The 24,771-nt window shown below is 30.3% G+C and overlaps 1 protein-coding gene across 2 annotated transcripts; it reads left to right on the top strand.

Moving 5' to 3' along the window:
• The first annotated feature begins 507 nt into the window (after window positions 1–507).
• On the top strand, window positions 508–24,301 carry LOC114930594 (mid1-interacting protein 1). Of its 2 annotated transcripts, none has more exons than XM_029302419.2 (2): window positions 508–1,121; window positions 20,148–24,301. In XM_029302419.2, the coding sequence occupies exons 1-2, from the start codon at window positions 1,084–1,086 to the stop codon at window positions 20,785–20,787; spliced, it is 678 nt and encodes a 225-aa protein (XP_029158252.1). In that variant the 5' UTR covers window positions 508–1,083; the 3' UTR covers window positions 20,788–24,301. The 2 variants fall into 2 exon arrangements, with proteins under 2 accessions (XP_029158252.1, XP_029158253.1); XM_029302420.2 differs by lacking the exon at window positions 508–1,121 and adding an exon at window positions 15,281–15,706.
• The last annotated feature ends 470 nt before the right edge of the window (window positions 24,302–24,771 follow it).

Raw genomic sequence — 24,771 nt, 5'->3', positions numbered from 1 at the left:
ACATTTACACACCGAGTACATAATCCCGACGATAATGAACTTTGAAACAAAAATATTTATATACTATCAATCAAGTATATTTTGATTTCAACTCAATTATTAAAGACTTTGATCTCAAGATAAAAAGAGAAAATTTTATTCCGATATCTTCACCCATACATACATACATACATACATATGAATCATCTGGTTCGATTTTTGTCTCTTGATATCTCAATTATACATACATATGTAATATATCATCTCTCGCCGGGTGCAGCGCGAATCTATTTTCCGATGGTGTGATCTCTCGCGATAATAATGTGTGCGTGCGCACATACGCGAGATGAATCAAACTGTCACGGAATAGGAAGAGACAGAGAGAGAGAGAGAGAGTGGAGCCGCGTCTCGCGCGCCGAATCGACAGAGAGGCAGCGAGGAGCCTCGCGTGGTCCGCGTCAGCCAATCACGTTCGCGGATTGTGGTCCGACGCGGGCGCGATGGTGGGATGGCGAGAGTGAGACGCGACCAGCTGGTGTAGCGCGGTGTGCCGCGCCGCTCGTCTCCTCGTGCTGTCGTCCGTCCACTCGCGTGATACATCTTCTCCGCCCGGCGCGAGCGAGTGCGTTTCCTCTCTGTGCGTCGTCGTTTATCGTGCCGTCCCGCCCGCGCTGATTATTGACACACGTGGCGGCCGATAAGAATTTGTGACGGTCGAAGTTCGCGAAGAAGAAGGGGAATAAATAAGGGGTGCGCGCGCGAGAGAGCGAGACAGAGAGATCTCGGCCAGTTTCCGCTCCGCGATGCTCCGTAAAAGCGTGCTCCACCCCGCTCTCGACCTGCTCGTCTTAATTTCGTCGTAATCGTCGATTCGAGCCATCGTCTATCGCATTCCGCGGCGCGCGTCTCTCGCGCGAAGATATAAAGGAGCGGCGAGCCTCGCGATCTAGTCTCATCTCTCGTCTCTCCGCGATATATCTGCTGTCTCTCTCTTCCCACGTCCGGCGTTTTTCTTTCCTTCTCTACTCTCTCGCGGTGAGAGCGCAGCTATACAGGTGCGCGTGCACTCGCATCGATCAAGAGGACAACATTCACGAGAGAAAAATGAATTACGGGGATATGTCGAACGTCGATCCTGCCAGGTATGACATTTCTTTGCTTCCCTAATTTCATTCCTCGCTTTAATTCACGTGTGTACACATTACACACACATATATGTATATATATATCTTTCGTATGTTTGATTTCTATAACGTCGTCTTGCCGCACTTAAATTGACAAAAGCGGGAAATTCATACGTATGTATTTGCGCTGAAAATATATTTGCGGAATGTCGCAATAGTAGATAGATTTTAGCCTCGAATGTAATATAATTTTTATTCCTTTGTACGATTGACCGCGCGAACGATTGGTCAACTTTTGTGCAATATGGACGAGTGAGCTAATGAAATCTTGTTTGATCGTTGCAACATAATGTCCGACCATGTATGGTGGGTTTATCGAGACTTTCATGGATAATCTATATATATATATATATATATATATATATATATATATATATATATATATATATATATATATAATAAGTCACTTTGTCGTTCGACAATCAGCGAAGCGCGACTCTTCTGTCATTTAGGATGCGCTCCATTTTTTCATGAATTGTACGAATATTATTTTTATATTTTTCCTATGACATTATATATACTTTCTCGTTCAAGAATGTGCTCTCGTTTTACGCAATGCTTCTCTCGAGATATATCATTTTTGTCTCCTTCCTTATAATTTACAATCAATGGAATGTTTATGTCGCGCAATAATCGAAATTTTCGAGGAAATAAAATTGATAAAAAAATATTAACATATAATAGACAGATCAATAGATTACAAAAATTAAAAATCTCTTATTAAATCATTAAAACATTAGAAACCTCTTATTAAAAAAATTAAGGTTTCTTATTGTAAGAAGAAAAAATTTATATTATTTATCTATGTTCGTCATCTTTTTTTGGATAATTGACTTTGTAATTTGTACAAGCCAATATACTGATATTGCAAAATGCAATGATAAAGGTATGCAGTAGTTTGTGTGAATACACACGTTTAGAAACGTTAAATACATACCTACGTAACTTTGTAATTACACTCGGTGTCATTAATGCCTTCTCCAGGTTCCGGTTTATAGCATTTCCGGGTTGAACGCATCGCATGTAGATATCTATGGTTCAGAGTTACACCTAACAGAGTTTTCAAGCATTTTTTTATGATAAATTTAACGTAGGATTTCAAAAACTAACCGATAAATGAAATATTATTAAAATTATAAATATAGTATTTAATTAATAATTTTGATTTAATTAACGTCGAGTTTGTATACGAAATTAGTACATTAAAAAAAAATTTTTTTTTACGAAAGATAATATTAAAGCAGAATAAACTTGAAATATAACTAGTTTCTCTTTTCATAGCGTGATAGTATCTATACATACATATATACATATATATGAGTCACGTTGCTAAAATCTATATTTTTGTACTTATCTTTAAGTATTATATTTGCAATAGTGAACAATAGTATTTTTTTTTTTTTACAATTTCCTCTTTTTGTTACAAGTTAACAAATAGATTGGATTCTTATTTTACAAGAGACGTTCCATTTAAAATACATTAAATATTTTTAAACAATAAACATAAAAAAAATTATCATAATTTTTTATGGTACAAACAAGCTGTAACTACGCAATTGTGTAATATATTATTAAATTTTTATCGATTTTCTTTAAATCCAATTAATATTGTGCGATTACAGAATTTTCGACTTTGATATATACGCAAAAAGTAACATGTACAAGAGAGTACAAGATGATTACTAGAGATATTATAATCAAAAAATTTTATTACTTTTACATGAGATTATTTTTATACTTTTTTTGCATTATTATATTTATTCCAATGATTCAGCTAATTTGAAACAAATTCTTGTTTAACAGATAGATATTTTTATTTCTCGAATTATACACTTACTAATTGGAAAACTATCATATTAGCATTTTTAAAAATATATTTGTTACATAAGAACGAGTAAAAAAAAATAATAAAATAATGTTGAATAAAAATATTAGGTAAAAATATTAATTAAAAACTATATATTAAAAGTATATTAATTAATTAGTAATTTATTAAAATAAATATATTCATTATGTATTTCGAAGCTGCACTTTTCTTTTTTAATTCACTGATCATGAATAAAATTGGGATTGTTTAAAAGAAATTAGAAACTCTGAATAGGATTTGAACGAAGAGACTAATCAAATGTGCATTTATGCGCAAAGTAGCACTCGAAGGAGCGAATTTGGATAGATTCGCGGCGTAGTTCTATGCGAAGCACGTCCCGTCTTTCGGTCTTGGTCATCGTCTGTAGAAGTAGAAAGTCTGGCATTACGATGTCTGTGACTCTTTACCCGTGACACCATTGTCGCGTCTTCGCTACTACTGCGAAATATTCTTGTAATACTGAAACCGTAATGCTAGTTGTGTTTATTAGGACGAATGTATAAGTCGACTAGTTACAGCGAATATTTTTTCAACAATTATATCGATACATTAAATTAACACTAATTCTAGTTTTTACTCACTCGAGATATTCCAAATAATTTAATGAAAAATATTTTTTTCAACAATTAGATTTATATTGTTATACATATAAAATTATAGCGTTAAAGATTCTGGTTTTTACTCACTCGAGATATTCCAAGTAATTTCATAAAAAAATTTTTTCAACAATTAGATTTATATTGACACAAAATTATAGCACTAAACATTCTGGTTTTTTTCTTAATCGAGACATTCCAAATAATTATTAAAAACTCTTGATATTTTGTTGCTTATTACAAATAACAATTGCAAATAAGGTTTTATACAGGATGTGTCGAAATAAATGCAAAAAATTTTAAGAGTTGATGATTCTTTGTCGAAAATTAAGGGGTATTTTTATATGTATAAATACTGAAAAAAGCTCATTTCAAATAAATACTTATTTTAATAGTGCTATTAACACCATTTATTTGAAACTAATATTGATTTGCCCTTAAAAAATACTTATTTGATATAAGAAATCCTTTTCCAAAACAGATAAATATTAATTTCAAACAGTATTAATGGTGTTAGTGGCACTATTTAAATACATATTTATTTTAAATCGATAGGATTTCTTTCAGTGAACGTATATTCTTATATTCCTCTCTAAGGAATTACTTTTCTAAAGAGGGAGGTAAAAATTAATTTTTTTTTCTCAAATTTCAGGCAAATTAAAAAAATGAAACAGAAAACATCCACCAAGTTTCATATTTTTTATTTGTCTGAAATTCGAGAAAAAAAATAAAACTTAATTTTAATCTTCTTTAGAAAAGTCTAACTCCAGGGAGGGATATAAAAGTATATGTTTATATTAAAAAACTCTTAATTTTCGACAAAGAATTATTTAAAATTTTTTGCACTTGTTTAAATTACAACCTATATATTACTTTCTCTAAAATTGAAATACGAAGATTTTATTTTTGTAATTATATATTTATATACAAATCGCGATTGTTTCGAAGTTTTGTTAAAAATATCTATATATAAAGTAATGTAAAATGTGTGTTTTTTTTAAGTCTCTAAAAAGAAAGTCTACGAAAGTCTTTATCAAATGCTTATCTCGGACAGCAGGTTCTGAAATATCAATGTGCATCTCATATTTCTGTATGCATGTTTAATTTCGTGTCTCAAAATTACATGTTTAATGTTGCAACATTCCGATCATACCGATCCTCATGAATTTTTGACATATCATATTTCATGAAAAACAACATCTCTCTTTTTTACGATATACCGAATAAGAGATATCCTTTTTTTAGTGATTATTTTTTTGTTTATTTACGTCAGACATTCGCAACTTCAAGTTTAAGATTAAATTGATAGGGGGGGGGGGGGGGGGTGTAATTAAGAAATATGCACCCGGAGGATTAATCTTTCAATTTTTAATATGTGTCGACAGAATACTGTTTTTATTCGTTATTAATTGATAATATCGAAGTATTTTTGTCAACTCGTCTTTAATGAAGAAATAAAAGATTTATGCGACATTTTTGTGCAGCTGTCAACTTTGAAAAGGTCAAACAATATAGCATTTATTTCGACGAACTTGAAGTGCTGATGTCGTAATATCATAACTCCTCCGCATGTAATGTCACTCTCATGCATTTGTCATAACACTCGTAGTCTAATTTCAATGATAAAAATGCTTTGATAAACATTTCATCATTTTTCACCGTAATTTCAATGTAATCAAGTAAAAGAATATGTAGTAATCAAAAGGAAAACAATATAATCGATTGTTTAAAATAGATTTATATGTATAATATTTATGTGTGTGTGTGTGTGTGCGCGCGCACTTAAGGAATCACTTTCAAAAAAAATATTTTCCAAGAATTGTTCAAAGGAAGAGTATTCATTATCTTAGTTTATCAATAATCTTATCTTAGTTTTTATTCAATATAAAAGTTTCTGCGTTTTAATGGATGACGGCTCTCTTCGGCTGATTCTCTGATTTTTTTTCTTCTGAAAAGAGCAATTAATGTATGCTTTATGGGGGCAAAAATAGCAAGTTTTATGACTGAATTTATTGCAAGTTTTATGACTGATTGAATTGACTCCATTGCTCACATTACGATAAGTATAAATAATCGAAAAAAAATTTACATCCTCTTATGCATAATATTGATTTTAATATTAATCTTATGCATAATTATAGTAAATAAAATCTGCTGTTTTTCTTGTGTTTATTCTCGATAAAATTTGTTTTTTTTTTTTTTTATATTTTTGCGCTTATAAAATATGTTCAATATCTTAAAAAATATAAATTATAAATTGCATCAGTGCTTTCTGCATTGCTGTTATTTTATTTATATAATATAATACATATAATAGTTTTATATAATTTAATATATTTTTGTTTCTCTTTAAGCAGTAAAAGTTACATGTATAATTTACATAAAACATGAACACACTTTTTAACGTCTTTTTATCAAGAAAATAAATTAAACTTGAATAAAAAAAATCATTGCCTTGATTTTACATAAATTAAACTTAATATTTGAACTTGTAAAATTTGTAATTATAAAATTATTGAGTCACAACTGATTGTGAGTGATCGTAATTTTACGGAATATATAAAGAATCGTATAAGTGCAATTTGTCAGGATTTTTATTTATCTTTTGATTTCAACATTCATTTAATTTTTGAACAATAAATACTTGAGATGATTATAATCGCATCATAAATATTTATTAAGATTTGCGGATAAAAATAGATTATATTACACTGTTTGCCTCTCTCTCTCTCTCTTTCAGAAATGAGTTTCTTATGCATTCAAAAAATAATCTTAAACGGAAAGTGATAATTTTTTTAATTTTCTGATAACTATGTGTGCATTGAACAAGTAAAAACAAACAAGACAAGTTCATGCGAAACATTTGATAACTTTAACGCGTGACTGTTCAGTTATTTCATAATTTATATCGCGTTACATTTCCTTACATATATCATCTCCGCGAGCGTAACAAAATACATAAATCGCGAAATGAAACAAGACTGTACTTATTGAGAAATGTCGCGAAGATCGATGATTTATTGCGGGGGGATCAATGATAATTAAATGATAACGTCCCGCTACTTGACCTCCCATTGATCGTTAGCGTTCGCTATCATCATTGATTGAACACCACTTACAAGTTGCTTGATCGATGCGTGCTCATCACGTGAGCGTGGCATGTCTCTTCTATCGTAAAAATCCAAGTCACGACTAATTGCTTTTAAGTGCTAATTTATCATGGATGTCGAAAGGTTATCTCGGCAACAAGTTCACCGTCCTGATAAAAACGCGACCGTTTGTTTGGAACGCTCGCCAGCGAAGCGTATAATTATGCGAGATGCACATAGATTAGGGTCTTTCTTTATTTTTTTTTTCATATCATAAATAAATCATAAATGTGCGCAAAAATTTATTCGAATGTTTCTGCAGCTGTTTTTGAACTTTTTTAAACTTACACTATATAATATAAGAAGGGCAAAGTAAAAACATATAATATAATATATGTATAAAAAAGGAATTTATTGAAGAAAAAAATAATACTGATATATATTTTGCACACAGTTTATTTTCAAATATTTTTTAACGGAATACATTTGTTTATTTAGATCTTGATAGTCTATGCTGATTGTGATATACGAATTTGGCAATGAGTTATTTGTATACATAAGATAAAAGAGTTTGAAGGGAGAGATAAAACTTTTATTTTACAGCTTAAAGAGCTTAAGAGAACACGTATTATTATTATTATTATTATTATTCTATTCGATTTTTTTAAGATAAGATCACACATGATAACTTATTCTATTCAATCTCGTAGATTATATTTTGAACATAAGACTGTCTTCTTTCTTGTTATATGTACATATATTACATTCTGTAAATTACTCTGTATGTAGATATATTGTAAAAAAATATATTTACATATATATAATTACATATTTTTTAGGTAGACTATTTTATTTTATCAATATAGTACAAAAGTGTAAATTATTAAAATTAATAAGAATAAAGTAAAATTTTATATTTTTTACCTCATATATATTACTTATGATGAGCAACAGAAAATTGTGCGCATTAAACAAAATGATTCATAGTCATATATATTACGTATACTTATATATTATTATAATAATCGTTTGAGAACCGCTGTGAAGTAATTAAGTAATAGCAGTTTTACGACATTTTTTACTCTTAGTCCCCACTTCTAAGCTTATTCTTTCGAAATACGCAAACATTATTGCAAAAATTACGTTCGTGCTAGTAGAATTTTTTGCTCTATAAAAATTCACATTGTGAACAAATGTTTTAGCAATTGATTTTGCTATATAAAAATTGCATAATCTAACTCACGTGTTACATGTTTTGAAATGTGCATAGTATTGCTAATAGCTAATATCATTATCATACTTGTCTATATATATATATATATGTCATCATTTTTGGCATTGAAATTCAAGGTTATTGATCTTGTGCAAAACTATGTAGAAATGCAAATAAAATTCATTAAGTGGTTTGATGACCTTTCCGGAAATTATTACAATCGGAAAGACACTTCCGTATTGAATAAAATTTTTTTGGTCTGAATTTTTTTAAAGTTGCTTATTCGAAAAATTCGAATCTATATTCACGAAGGATACGCATAATCTCTTAATAGTACAAGTTCGTTGAATTAATAATCTTATAGCCTCTGAAAAGGAGAACGACATGCAAATGCATAAATTAACGTTGCTTCTTCCGGAAACTGTATCGAATCGCATCACAAATTTTCGAGATCCATCGAAACGTGTAATTTTTTTTTTTCATATCGGTATAATAAAAATTCAGGATTGTAAATTACAATCACACACAATGCCTGGAAAATCATTAGTACTTTACATTCATTCGATCTCTCGTTCACACGGCAATCATATGTTATAATCTGCTTCTCGTCATATGCACGAGTTCTTCTTTCTATAGCTTCTCAACGTGAGCGATATATGCATTAAATGCATTTATTCGTCACGAAAAATTACGTGCCATCTTTGTGTCGGATGATACTCGATCTCACGCGAATTATTCCGGAATATTTTCATGTATTTGATTGTATGTTCGTGCGAACGTATCTTCCATCTTAGCAATTAGCATTCATTGTGCGAATTTGCGACATGTTCAATTCCAGAAACGAAATCACAGGATAATATATTCTAGCTGTATCTTGAGATCAATGATTCGTGCATCGTGCCGTATTTCCACTGCATCTCGATTCGCGCCAAAAATACGCGACCTTTTCATAGAATCATCACAATTCACGTGCATTTACTGGTGCATCAATACTATATTATAACAGAAATTTTTTATGAAAAGCTATAATTTTTTTGCTTGAATCGGCCTTTTGTTAACATTTTATTTCTTGCAAAATTGTGCTAAAAATAATTACAGCTTAATATAAACTCACTGAAATCATTTATAAATTATTTATACAACATTTAATTCATACACAGTTACTAAATTAATTCATTAAAATAATAAATTTACTCAAGTAAATCAATATTTGCGATTTTTTCCAGCATTTTTTCGTGTCGATATTTATATATTTTTTTCTTTCTTGTAATAAGTTCTCATACATGCGATAAATTATAATAAATAAAACGATAATTGCATCTATGTTAACTTTATTAATCGATTATAAATGTATTAATTACTAATCGGCTTTTTCATATATAATTTTATTTTCATACGTAATCTCAATAAATCATATCTCTGAATTATTTATTAAATCTTTAATTATTAAACAGTTGTTAAAAAATTAATTTAACAAAAACATTTACTCAAGTCGACAATTAATTTTCCTCATTTTTTCCATTGTATAATTTTTTCGTATTATTATTTATACATCTCTTTTTTTCTTGCGACAGCAAATCTTTATTGGAATGTTGTAATAAGTTCTCCTACTAGATTGTGATAGGCTGTATAACGATAATACTTCGTACTTGTATTTTAGGTCGATAGTGAAACGATAACGACGTCATCGCGTGAGATACTCGTGACTATTCATTTCGAAGGGCGTTTTGCTTGGATCGAAAATGATTTTCTATTCGCTTTTAACATTATACAAAATGTAGCTTTGTGAATAGTTTATTTTTAATTATTCATTAACATTTTTAATTTTTTAGAGGTACATTTTATTAAATTAAGTGATTAATAAAATGATAAGAGAAAATAACAATATTTATTGTAAAGTTAATCGTGAGACATGATAGAAAACTACACTGTAAAAAATATGTAATATATTACACAAAAAATATGTAAAATTACATAAATAATAAATGTAAAATTACACGATAAATAATAGAAATGTTTACCTTTTCATTATTTATCATGTAATTTTACATTTATTATTTTTGTAATTTTACATATTTTTGTGTAATATATTACATATTTTTTTTGCAGTGTATTTTTACGAATTTTACGAGATAATGTAGAATAGAAGAAACCACGTCTCTTGGATTTTTACTGCAGATTTAAAAACTAAAATACAATCTTGAAACGTAAAGAAATAATCAAATCATAAATATCAAGACACTCTTTAGAACTCTCATATACATTTAAACTTTTAACAAAATTTCAATTTGGTTGAATTGTTGCACGATTTATACTTTGTGTTTAATATTGTCGTAGTTGTAACAGATCATATAATTCGTAGATGAAAACAATTGTTTATATAATAGCTCGATTTAAGCATATACACACGCATTCAAATCTTCCGTGCTTGTAATTTACAATTCGCATATAAGATAAGATAGCAAAAAAGTTTCTTATACGATATTTGTTGCGTCGAAAAAACTAATTGTACTAAAAAAAATAGATTAGTTGCATCAGAAATCACAGGTCATTAAAGTATGCTTGCATAATCATATTATAATGCAAATCAAGCAGTCTCGTATTATATATGTATATTTATTTATGAATTTCGTTTATCTGCGCTGTATTGCGTGAGATGCGTTCGCGCAATATATAGATGGATTACGTTAAAAGCACAACGGATGTCACTTGAAGATAAAATGCCGGATGACGAAATGACGAATGTGCCAATATACGTTTTATGTTTTTATTCGACGATTGTGAGATTAATGGCAATGTGTGAAAATAACACATTATTTTTGGACAATAATAAAATAGTTATATTCGTGTTATTAATCTTATCAAAAGATTTGTAAAAATTTCTGAATTGCTAAATATACCGATTTATATATATAAAAATAAATACGATTAAATTGAGTTATCGCTCTGTTTACTGTAGAATTTCGACATCTTTATTATGTCGTCATATTCGACCTCTATTTTTAAGTGACAACTGCTATATTTTTAATTTATACACACGCATCTCATGCGTCACGTGAAAACGAAATTTATATATAAACAAGTATATATGAAAATATATAATCATATATAATATTACATCATTTACGTTACATATGCACCAAATATTTATCTTTAAACATACATTTACGCAATGTGATTTAATATATTTAATGTAGAGCTGGAGCATTTTCTTTCAACTGCATACATGCACCAAGTTTGCACGTAAAACGCTTCGATGTATTTATTTATTCAAAATATGACACGTTTTGCATGGTGTTTTATCTCTTTACTACACATGAGGTTTGTGCAGTGCATTACGCTTTATTACACTGAAAAATTTATTGAACACGAATAAATATTTTATTTCAATACTGCCTTATGAATAATTTATTTAAAACTAATAATATTGATTTGATGTGGAAAAATATTTTTTTAATACAAGTAAATCCTTTTCAAAACAGATAAATATTTGTTTCAAATAAATGATTTAATAAGGCAGTATAAATATATTTACTAATTTAATAATTGTTTTCGGTGTATACATTTCTTTGTATTAATCAAATTATATTGCGTTATTTTATTACGGCTCTTATGCAATTTCACCAAAGTCGAATATAGCAGCAATATAGAGAAAAGTGTAAACCGTATTAATTAAAAAAATTAATTTTTTTAACGTTGATACGAAATATATATTCAATTCTTTTTTGTCTAGAACTTGAGAATTACTTTTTTAATCGCGGATTATAAAGACATATAGTAAAAACACAACATTCAATCACGCGCTTGCGCATTTTTATTATACCTATTATTAGTGACAGAGAGAAAGCCGTTGTTGAACGATGATGAAGATATGATAAATTTTTTGAGCGATTTGCGGAAGTAAAAAACGAGGTCGGATAATTTTTGTGGGTAAAGTTCACGCTATAATAACCTTCAAACAAGGTAATCGAGAATTTTTATTATATCTGCAATTGAGATGACGCGTTTCCGATGATCAATTTTCTGAGAAACTGCAAATATATACATACTATTGTATATTGTCTTATACTCTCTCGATCTTCTTCATTTATTCATTATTAAGAAACGAGGCAAACATTAATTTTTTTCTAAATATAATATAATATAATATTCAATAATGTATTTTTATTCTTGCGAAACATGTATAAAGTATTCTCACTCTCCCTCTTTCTTTCTTTTTCTTCAAAAAATTATGTAATAAAATATATAAAGTCTGGTTAAATTATATGCTTATTCCTTTTTCAATGTCGATTATTTTCGGTGTTAAAGCTTGCTGTATCGTAAGCATTTTTTATCAAAGAAATCATATATTTTGATACCAGACAAATTGTATCAACAATTTTAAAAGTATATTAAAGATTAATCATTACGTCATTTCATTATATTTAGAAACGAATTTAATATTGCTTGACTTGGCAGCGAAATATACTTTTAATTTGACAAATTTAGCTATTATATATCATTAAGAAAGTAATTAAAATTTTCTTTTAAAAAATGTAAAGCAACGACAAACATTTAGATAACATCGCGCATGTTGTTAGCTTAAGTGTTTAAATTATTGTAAATTTTCCATAGATTAAACACGCATATAAGAGAAAGAAAGAGAGAGAGAGATGTGTTGTTAAATGTCATACTGATGAAAAATTGAAAATAGTCGAATACATTCTAAATTGTATTATACATATATACATATATATATATTTGAATCGAGTCACCGCAGTGATATATTTATGACACGAACAAGTTTTAATTCTTTCGATGAAATGCATGTTAGAGAAAATCTCACTTTCTGATGCCTAGCGAAAGTGATCAACGATATATCCGTACTTTTGTTGCTCGAGCAATATAATTTTTTCCGGTAAGATGGTAGCAACGATAATTAGATTCTTGCAAAAATACGCGGAAATTCCACCGATATCTATATACATATGTATGTATATTACTACGGCAAAGTTCTATCTTATGAATAAAATGTATGTAAAAGTCAAATTAAACATTCAGAACGTATATAATTTACATGTGTATTATTTTTTGTTTAATTTTTTCTTTATACATATAAATCATGTCTGTGATAGAATTATTATTATTTTCTTACATCATGTGTTCTTTTTAAGATGGTTTCGCAAAAAATACGTTTAAAGAAATTTCTATATATATAAATATGTACTTATATAGACTTTTCAAGAAGAATATAAGTCGACGACCGAATAAAATTAGTATGTATATATTCATGCATTATAAAGATTTCTTTTTAAAATTTAAAATTTTGTAATATTGATACATTTTTGCACGGAATAATTTTCACGGCGCATGTGTTATCGACAACATTATCTGATGTTAAGTGAGATAATTTCTATCAATATTGTGTGCCTTTAATTGTTACGTGTGATTTCAATAAACACAATTGTTCTTTCGCGATGCACTCATACGTGATTTTAAACGTACAAATTTTACATATCGTATATGAACGTAAAAAATATTGCTATTGCATGTATGTAACATTTTGACCTCCGACTATTATATTATATTATTATTTATTTATTTAATGCGTAACAGGATAAAAATAAACATATAAAAGTATGTAAATTGGAAAAACATGGGATAAAAATATCAAACTTTTATACACACTGAGTGTTTACATAAGAAAGAAATCTTATGTGAATTCTGAAATATAACCATTTTCAAAAATAATAAAAATAGATCGAATCAAGTAGAATATTTTTTAAACGTAATAAATTCGAAGATACGTAGTATATCATTTAAATTAGTACAATTTTTAATAAATAATTTCTCTCATGAAATTTCTTTTTAAACGAACAGAATATACTATTAAATTATTATTTACTATATATTATTTTATGAGAATTAATTAATTTTATTATTAATTAACAATTATTTAAAAGAAATTTTATGAGAGAAATTTATTTTTAACCGAACAGAATATACCATTAAATTACTATTAATTATATTATTTCATGAGACTTAATTAATTTTATTATTAATAATATAATTAATAGAATTAATATAACGAGGACTAAAATCTGGTCTAATAACTATCTACTAATACTTGAAAACTAATTAATTAATTAATTTGTAAATGTTCGATCAGTAGTTCGCATAGATAAAGCGAGATCGCGTTTCCCTGTATAAAGAAATTCGCAAGCCTCTTCCTTCTTAGTACCCTTCAATTGTGATGTAAAGGGTTGCATTTCCTTAATGCACATCGTGAGAAAAAGAGAGTGGCGAATGATAGAGGTGCGTAGTTTGTTACGTACCTCAATCGTCTTACAATTAGAAAGTTTTACCGGTAGCAATAGTGACGCAGAAAGCGGACTATGGCTTACAAAAAGGAATAGTTACATTGCATCTTTTGTCGGTTCATGTTTATCCAGAGCAAATATAAAAATGGAAATGATCGATGGACTTTCCGAAGTTCAAACATTCCTAGGAATGTATCAACTTTTGACACGCGGCGATTTAATCGTCAGCGCCATAAATGAATAAAATTCTTTTGCAAAGTAAATATTTCGAAAATGCGTCTTTTATTAGAGAAAGAAAACGTATTGTCGAATGCCATTGAAATTTTTTTCACATAAAATTGAGCAAACAAAACGACGATTATGTCTATTATACGGTTTAGACTTTCATCGAAGGTATATTCAATATATTAAAGAATAATCTCGTCACGCTAAACTGTTGACTCTTCATTGAATATCAATGTTATGTTGATAGGAACCGCTTCAAGTCCGAAGTCTCTAGAATAATTTTGCTCGAAAGTTTTTTTCTATCGTGCTACATTAGCGAGTTAACGTCAAATCGCAAATAAAACATCGTATATATTCCTGGTAAAAGCAATGATGTCCTCTACACTTATGTGTGCTCATAGTTGAGAACGAAATGATCAGGAAATGGGATATATGTATATACTTTCGCGAAGAGTCTCGTATCCTTTGACGTTTCACGTAATCGATATTTGTTCCTTATTCTCCATTTGTTCTCCTCTCATTTTCATCTCCTTCCTTCTCTCTTTCTCTCTCTATAATACCGTTGAATTAAAACATTCTTGAACTTACGACTATCTATATATAATACAAGTTTCCAAACTGTCAAAGTCGATCATTTTATATCCAACACCTGTAGACGGAGAAAAAACCGGTCGGTGACGAAGAGTGATAACCGGTTCGTCATTAAGATTGCACACACATGTCCAATTGACGTCAGAGTTAAAAAGCGGGGATCGCGGCCTGGGTTTTTACCTTCATTCGAGAAAAAAAGAACCATTAAGAGGCGTGAAGCGAGGAGAGAATCGCGTGCGCGCGTTCTCGCGTTTTCGACGGCCGAACCGAACCGTTCAAAGGTGGCGGCGAGAGGGAGAGATGACGGGATACCAGAATAATGGAGGAGACGACAATCGGTCCCACCATTATCATATAATACGCGTTCGCGTCGCGGGGTCAGAGCGTAAAGAGGGCCTTTGCATGGCAAATGCGAGCCGCGCGCGAATATTCATCAGCGACCACCGGTCGGTCTTTACCTTCTTAACGAACGTCCGCCGACTCGCGACTCTCTCTGTCAACTGAGGCATCGATCAAGTCGGTTCGGCGGACTCGTCGGAGAGCTAAAGTGATCCACTCGAAATCTATATAAATATATATATATATATATATATATATATATATATATATATATATATCAATCGGAGATATCGCGCCTAGGCACAGGATGTTGCATTCTAAGCGGTACGTATAGCATAAGTATATTATTGAGAGGAGCTCATTATCATCGCGCAACGATTATTGCCTCAGCATTCCCCTATGTATGTACACCATCTCTTTCTTCCGCTTCGTCTCCGATCCCGACCCCGTGTTCGTTAGTTATGCAACGCTGTCGTTGCGAAACCACTCAACTTCGTTCCGTAACAATTTTCTTCGTAAATATCGTGAGATATAAGCCGATATGTTGTCTGTGTGAGACGTTATTTAGTGACATGTAGGTTTCGTAAAAGGGAAAAAATGACTTTGATTAGGGCGATTATAGAGGATAGAGGAAATTTCAATTCTCCCGGTTGTATAATCGCGGATCTTATATTGTTAGGGGAAAATTGACGAGAAGCAGCACTTCGAGGCTGCGGTTAGAACGTTACGATTTCAGCCGCGGAATTTAGCGTCTTTGATGTCGATACCATGCCTTGGGCGATGGCTTACTTTGAGCAGCATGTTCTCCTCGTTTCCCTAAAAGAGACACCGTGTGTAAAAAAGAACAGGTATATCTCGCAACGGTATCTCGAGTATAGAGAATCTTCTCCAAAAAGTGGCACAGACATTTCTTCGCGCGTTGCTCCGAAGTTCTACGTAATCGGGATTTGAAGTCGCATGGTTCCTAGATTTTTAGAACAATTTTTCTACTCGTCTTTTAATTTTTTTCATTTAAACTGCGGTTAATTTGTACGCAATTAAAATTGATAACGCGCATTCGAGAATTGTACTCTCATTTTCTCTACAGAGATGATGATCCAAAGGTAGACTCCTTTTCATGAACCTTGTTTGAGGAAAACGATTTAACAAAATTTAATTAAGAATTTATTAGAAATATTCACTGTCTGTTCTGATACATCCTTATACAAATTAAATAATAACGTTGAGTAATAAAGTTTTTGAGTATATAAGAAAAAAATAAATTCCATTTTGTCATTTTGTGATGTTGTATTTTTTTTATAATTAATAAAATTTATGTTTTCCAGAAATTTTGCTGACAAATATATATTCAAGCAATTATTAATAGAATATAGAGAATATTTAAATGAAGACAATTATAGATATTTACATTACACATATTTTATTATAGAAATAAAATAATATTTCAAATATATTTTTAATATAATTTATTTAATTATAATCTCAGTCGATTAAAATTTCAGTATAAAATGGAAGAAAATAATTCTTATACGTTTGTGAATAAAAAAGAGTCATACTCTCAATTTTATTAATATGTGAAAAAAATACAACACAAAATTACTAAAAAATAAAGTTTGCTTCTAAATTTAATCTCTTGTTCATATTTATTTTTTTCTCACGTTTATTAAAAAACTATTACTCAACTTTACTATTCAATTTGTATATGAGAATTTATATCCAAACAGAGAGTAAATATGTGTCTAATAAATGATTAATTATACCTTTTTTTCAAAATCATTTTTCTTAAACAGAGACTCTTTGTCAGTGTATGCTGCGGCATTGAAAATATATTTTCATGTAATATCGCGAAAAAATGGCTTCTGTCGAGACTTTACACCGATCCCAAGTTTCAAGAGTCCGAAAGTTAAAGATCGACAGCGCGTGTTCTGATTTCTCCGTCATCGAGAACAGCAGGAGGAAGATCGTTAATTTCGAGTACACTGGACCAGATCTTACAATACATACATGCAAGTGGGGCAGAATAGGCCTATAGTTATATAAGTAGACCAGTGCACGGCGACTATTTTTAGCGCGTCATCTGAGACACCTCGCTTAATTTCGTTGGGCGCGCGTCCTTTCAGTCGAGGATCGATTTTAACGCTAGAACTAGCTGTTATTTTTCTCCGAGCTTTTTTTTTTTTTTTTTTCGCTTAAAGACTGATAAAGGCACGTGCACACATACGTACGTTAAGCGTCGAGAGGAAAAAAAACTAAACGTTTATAAATAAAACATTCTGCATAATGATATATTGCATTATTTGACATTAGAGAATATTCAAATAATGTTGTTTGCTTATGTGTGAGAACATAATTTGCAATTCGAGCAGGAAGAGTCCGAGCTCTCGACGACGATGCAAAATGCGTTTGCAAAGTGAACGTAATAAAATAATGTTTTGAATGCCGTCGTTCTGCTGCTAACTAACTAATTGTAAGTGTAAGAAAGCGAAAGCAGAATCGATCGTCGACGCCGCATCTGCAACATTTTTCTCGTTAGAATCTAGAACGTAGCGCGTAGTTTCTCATAATTTTGCTCGGTCAGTGCATTGATAAGAAAATTTCCACTTCGCGCATGCATACTTATTATGCAGGTATGTCGATTAATGTAACAAAGCGATTTGATTAATTCGGCCAAGAGTGCGTGCGCACGATTGAATTATTCATGGGTGGACTTGGACTTTATTGTAAATTTCAGTTGCTTGCTTGTCAATTATAATATAGAATCTTTTATCGCCAGCAAGATAAGTGTTTGTTTAATTTATGAAAATTGTTTAATCAATATGTACACAGAAATGAAGGAATACTCGCTGTTCTTAATTTTTGAAAAATCAGAATCAATAATAACGCGGATGATACCATATTATTGTGGTTTAGAATAATATCGATAAATTTTTATTAAACATTTTTATTTTTTTTAAATATGTAAATTTTTAACATTAAAATCGTTTTATATATTAATTTAATTTATTTTTTAATGTTGCTCGTTACTTGGCCTTAATTTATCACTTTAATTTGTTATTTCAAATACAGAGCGGGTTTGTTCATTAATTTTATTTATATTTTATTATTTTTATTTTTGTCTAAAATAATTTTTATAACAGAAAAAAGAATTTGTAATTTATTTAAATCTATTTGTCACAACATCAAAAATTATTTATGTAAAAGAATTGTTTTACGTTATCTATGAGCATATAAACTTTGTCATTTATCTTTGTGAATTTATTTGCATGCATGAAATTTTTTAAGCACAGATGAATGGGTAAAATTCTTTTCATTGAAATAAACGTTATTGAATAATAATTCGAATTTGATTACATGATAAACATCGATTTGTTGAATTTAATATTATGAATCGTAATGTATGTCAAGATTAATTATATGCAATAATCTGTAATATCGTGAGATTTCTCTCGGATGATATATTCATATTATTGCGAAAAAATCTGAAGAAAATATTTTGGAATATTATTTTCTTTAATTTAAAACATCACTAAAAATCTAAACTGAAAAATAAAATTCTGGTTATCTGTTCATATCTTTGTAACATGCTTAAAATGTCGTCAAGTTCTTCATTTATGTAATTTTGTACATCGTTATTCAATTTTGGCATTAATGACAGATGTCTATGTTTATACTCAATAGGTTATTATGCAATAATACATTTAAAAAGTAATCGGACGAATAATTTAGAACATCATAAATATCATCAATAATCGGTATAATTATCGACAAAGAAGAAGTATTTTTCGATTACTACGAATTGTATGGAAATTGACGGCTGGATATTTCTTTTAAAGTGTCACATGCTTCTGCGACATCACATTGCTTTAATGACATTGCATCATACTCGTTCATTACGCCACAATTGTGAAGTGCATACAAATCAATCATTTAGAAATCTTCGATTTTCCGCAGTTAAACGCAGATGCAAAGTCGCCAGCTTATTCGCTCGAATAATCTCTTGTAATATGTGTTTTCATCATTGAATATATGTTTCTACGGCTGTCGAGCAAAGATCAGTCTATTCACTTGCTACTATAGAATATTCTACACAATCTTAATCTCAACGAGATAGTCTCAATGTCAGTCGCGATAATTAAAACATCGCGACTGTGAAGAAATTCCTCGGACGATCCTTTCAACCATAAAAAAACCCAGGAGATTTAAAATAAATTATGATTTGAATGCTAATATTAACTACAAAATAGCGTAAGGTCTCAAGAATCTTAAGAATGGAATCTATTATTCTAAAACTGTTATTCAACTATGTATAACGTTTTTTTATCAATCAATCTATTTTTAAAAATGTAAATTTTTATTTACATAAAATTAAAATATCATGTATCTCAAGTGTATTGTATTAAAATGATTTTTTATTCTTTCGTACGATGCACTTGAGATACATGATATTCTATTCCAAGATAATTATTCAACTATGTAACTTCATCAATTAATTTATTTTTAAAAAAGGTAAAATTCTTCTCTCGACCATACTGGCAAATATTATTTATTCAATCACAAATGATTGAATAAATAATATTTGCTAGTACGGTCGAGAGAAGAATTTTATCTTTTTTAAATTCTGTCTGGCGATTCTCAAATATCTACGTTTTTATAATCTATTTTTATTCTATAGAGCATATTAAAGTGTTATTTTTTTACTTACATAAAATTAAGATATTATATATACCTCAAGTGCATTGTATTAAAAAATAACTTTGTATTGCAGAAGTCTGCGAAGGATCGCCCGGCACGACGAGCCGGAGTTCAGCAACGCCAGCATCCTGAACAGTATGGAGAAATTCGTGCGCACCGTGAGCGAGATGGAGGACACCATCCTGGTGCCCAGTCGTCTGCTGGATCTGTCAGTGGGCGACGCAGGTGACACGATGTGCATGAAGGGCAAGCGTGGCTATACGATTCAAGACACTCTGGCCAACACCGATCTATACCGCCTGTACAACATCATCAATCAGATGAAGATCGAGCTGCTCTGGTCTCAGGAACCCAGGACCGAGGCGGACGATCAGCTGATCAAGAATCATCCGGTCGGCAGCCCGTCCGCCGACCTGCATCACTATCCTGTTGTAACCGGCGCCAGATTGGGCCACGTGCGCTGCCCCAGCACTACTTCGATGCAGAGCGTCCAGAGCGCGTCCTCGATCGCGTCCACCTCCGATTCGGACTCCGAGGTCGGCATCGAGATCGATAGCGGGCTCGAGGGCGAGGAGTGTGCCGATCTGGCGAGTATCGCCGCGCTCAACTTCAAACGTCATCTGCGCGGCCTTCATTGCAGCATCGCCCGCATGACAGAGGCTGCCGAATACCTGACGCTACGATATCAAGCCGACGTGGGCGGGCAAGTCTGATTCGCCATTATCTGCGCGTCGATCGTCATCGCGTCAATTGGCATTATGAGCAGATACCGTCGCGACCTCGCCACCGCCTCGTCGTTCAACCTCGCGGACCGCGCTTCCGCGACTTCGCTTGATTTTATAAAACTCCGACGGAGTCTCTCGAAGGCCGCCAATTACGCGGGTTGCGAAACTTCCTCTGATTTTTCCCGTCTGCAGAGATATGTTGTAAAATCGACACGTTATTTCACTCTGTAACTCATTGTTGCTGATTGAAGTATGCTATTCATGTGCGCTTTAGATAGAAATAAGTTGCAATTCTTCAATAATGTAAATTGAGACAATAAATTTTCCCCGGTTATGTAGAGTGGAACGCGCATAAGTTATCATTTTTCAAACAAAATTGATACTGCGAGATAAGATATTTGTTTTTATGATATAGTGAGGAGATAAGAGCGTTTTAGTTCTGTTCTAATCTTGCACACGCGACAGAAACCAATTGAACAAAATTAAACGTAAAGATCTCAGGCAAATATAACTGTATGTATAGCGATTTAAACTATTCTTTCTTTATTCTGCCGCACATGGAGCATACTGCGATTTTAAACACAGGGTTAGCTGTTATGCGTCAGTTAAACGACATAATGAAGGTGAATATAAAACAGAAATATCACTCTTAAAGAAGATGCGTAATTACTTAGTTTAAATCACTCTTACTCTGCATCGCATCCTAGATTGCAATTTCTCATACAATTTTCTTTTAAAACATATATTGACAATAATATTTTATTCTTCTTTTCTTTGTATAAGAAAATTAATGTTAATTTAAATCGATTGCTATATTTTGATTTCAAAATTAAGAAAATTTAATTTGTAAAAAAATATAGATTTTCTATATGAAATTGATACATAAAATAGCTAGAATATGTATTAATTCTATACATCATTATAGATGTATTTAAAAGATAATTTCTAGAATACGTTTGATATGTATAATTTATTGATTGTTAATGAATATAATTTATTTAACGATTTATATTTGTCACATAATTTTCCATTGATGTTGGAAACTATACAGACAGATTTTGCGTCAAATAAACTTTAAAGATATCTCGACATGATCGAGAATATATAAAACAGAAATATTGTTAGAAATTTGGACACTTTTAAAAGTTATTTGTAAATTGCAGAAACGTTGAAATACATTAAGAAGTGGTATATATTATCATTAAATGTTACTTTATGAAAAAGAAAAAAACAAAATTTATTGTAATATAAGTCATGACCAATGGTCCATAGTCGAATTACCGAATTACCTCTGAATTATTGTAAATACTACTTCGAAAGAGAACGCAGAGATGCATTTTGGAGATTGCAGCTAAGTAAGATTGTACAAACTATCGAATCTTGTAATCTGCATCTAACTGGAAGTTGTTGCATCAGCTCCATCAAATATTTTTGTTTCTTGTTTCTTATTTGGATTTTTTTTTCATTTTGTGAGTGAATTGTCGATATTATCAAATTGTATCTGATACCGCGGCGATCGACATTAACGTGTAAATATATACGTAGTGATATGATTATTTATTTCTACGAGTAAAGTTAATAAAAGATATTGTTTAACTTAAGTTGTGCGAGTTGTGAATGTAACTCGCCAAGTATCCGATAAGAGTTGTAAGAAATCCGATGAGAGTTATAAAAAAGAAACACCGATATCGATTGATACACATTTCTAAGAATTCCGGATTTTGGAAACTCGTACCTTTAATTTAAAATATATGTGAAATATATATAGAATCGATATATAGATGTTTTCTTGACGCGTCGATATTGTAATTTTCAACTGTACAATTGTATAGATTTTGTGTATCAAATTTATACAAAATATGCAGCTAAGGGTTTCTTAAATGAATATTGATAGGAAAAGGCAAAAGAAGAAGAAAAAATAGAAAAATATATTTTGTTTTTTACAAAAGAAAATTATTTACCGAAATATCAATGACATACAATATATTATTTTTAATAAATTATTAATTCTTAAGAGGGTACATTTTTCTACATTTAATATACTGGATGTTAATATATTCTGTGTTTCATATTCATAATTTGTGTTGAAAATCTTTATCCTTAAACCAAAGTGGCGCAAAATATCATTCATGTCCTTTTTGTATATATTTTATGTACATACACATAAAGAGAGGGAGAATGCGTAGGAAAGAATATAAATTATAGTTATATGGTGCCATATCTAAAATTTATATTTTGTTGCATTCGTAATATGTGCAACTTTTATGAAAATCTTAAATGTTCAATAGAAATAATCTTGGCTAGACGATCAACTTGAACCAGTGTATTGCGCCATGTATGATTTAAAATTTTTCTCGAAGCGTCAATGAATTTCTTTTGCCTTGTCGAATAAAGGAGAACCATTTGAAGACAGGCTTTCGAAATATTGAAATTCTGATTATGCAATTGACTCGCTACGTATAAGCGTTTATTTATTATGATTTTATATTCATTCCATGTATCGCGGTATACTTTTATGATTCTTCTAATATACAGTATCTATATCAAGGATTCTCAAATAGTCGCGCGCACATCGTCATTTGCTACTATTTAATATTATAAAAATGTTAAACATTAAAGAATATAAATATAATATTATTAAAAATATATCTTTACGCTTAGCAGCTTAATAGCGAGAGGATAATATTCGTTGATACAAAATGTACTAAATTGCATAAAATTTAATACTTGAGAATCCCTGAACATGCGAAAATGATTACTGATGTGATCGCAATATCAATACGTGAATCGTAATAATGTAATTATTAGAATACAAACGCCGTATTGCAGTAATAATCCATTCTTCGCGTGGAATCGAGATTATTATTACAATTGATTAAAATTGGCAATGTTTATTAGATCTTTCTAAATAAGGAATAGTCGATACTTGGTATAATTATGCAAGAAAAGATTGCATATACATGAATATAATTAATATAATTAATTGATTTTTATAATTGTATGGCTTTGCGAAATAAAATTTAATTACTATTCTAAGAAATGCATATAGAAAACCGCTTTTTTATTTATTTAATATTACTGCGGAATTTTACTTTTCTTTGTAATTTCATTTAATGTATTATAAGTAAAATTTCGAAAAGGAAGTTCTTTGTAATTGAATTTATTTAATGCGAATACGAACAATCGCAATTTTTATAGGAGGATCAAATCTGCTTATTCTGGAATCGAGTTCGTTTTTTCTCATTTATCTTTAATTTCCATTCTAGAAAATGCGCTTGGAAAAGAAAACGTATATGTAAATTCACGTAGTCACACGTGTGATAAACATTTAATGAACACATATCTAGCAGAGAAGAAGAAAAATCCGAAAAGGTTTAACTCTCTTCCAAAATAGAGAGATCCGACTGTATTAAATATTGCATATAATATTCCGCACTTTCTTGCACTATTGGTGAAACGATTAGAAAAAGATTGATCAAATAAAAAGTACAATTTTACCAAACAGCATTCATTAATTATCTTTATATATAACATATATGAAGATACATATATCTATCATTTTAATATCCTTTAGTTTTACTCAGTGTTCATACTTGAATTAGAATTAGATGGTATACGAGAGTTAAACTTTATATTGCTATAGACTATATAGATATAACAATGTTGCTAGAAGTGCTCAATTTTAATGAAACATAATTAATTTTAGTAGAGATCTCTAGAGTACACATTCTGTGAGGTGTAGTATTAAATCGGTTGTGCATAATTTGTATCTTCGAGATACTTGTAAAAAACATATGCGCACTTATACACATATATAATATTATAACTGGAATAAATTAATTATTTCCATGCTATTGTTTGCTGTTTTGTACCCAAATATACTCGTTAATGGAAATAAATTTTTGAAGTTATACGGCTTAATATTGAAATTAATAAACTTAATAAATTAAATTTAACGATAGACCGACTGAT

Source organism: Nylanderia fulva, unplaced genomic scaffold (genome assembly GCF_048542155.1).
Source record: "Nylanderia fulva isolate GAGA-0341 unplaced genomic scaffold, ASM4854215v1 Scaffold30, whole genome shotgun sequence".
Lineage (NCBI taxonomy): Eukaryota > Metazoa > Arthropoda > Insecta > Hymenoptera > Formicidae > Nylanderia > Nylanderia fulva.
Note: the sequence above shows the minus strand (reverse complement) of the source record. Positions and strands in the feature narration are given on the sequence as shown.

Excerpts from the sequence above, each read along its gene's own strand:
- LOC114930594 (XM_029302419.2), top strand. The coding sequence starts at position 1,084 with ATGAATTACGGGGATATGTCGAACGTCGATCCTGCCAG. Across the intron at positions 1,122-20,147 it reads TCGAACGTCGATCCTGCCAG|AAGTCTGCGAAGGATCGCCC; the intron begins GTATGACATTTC and ends TTTGTATTGCAG.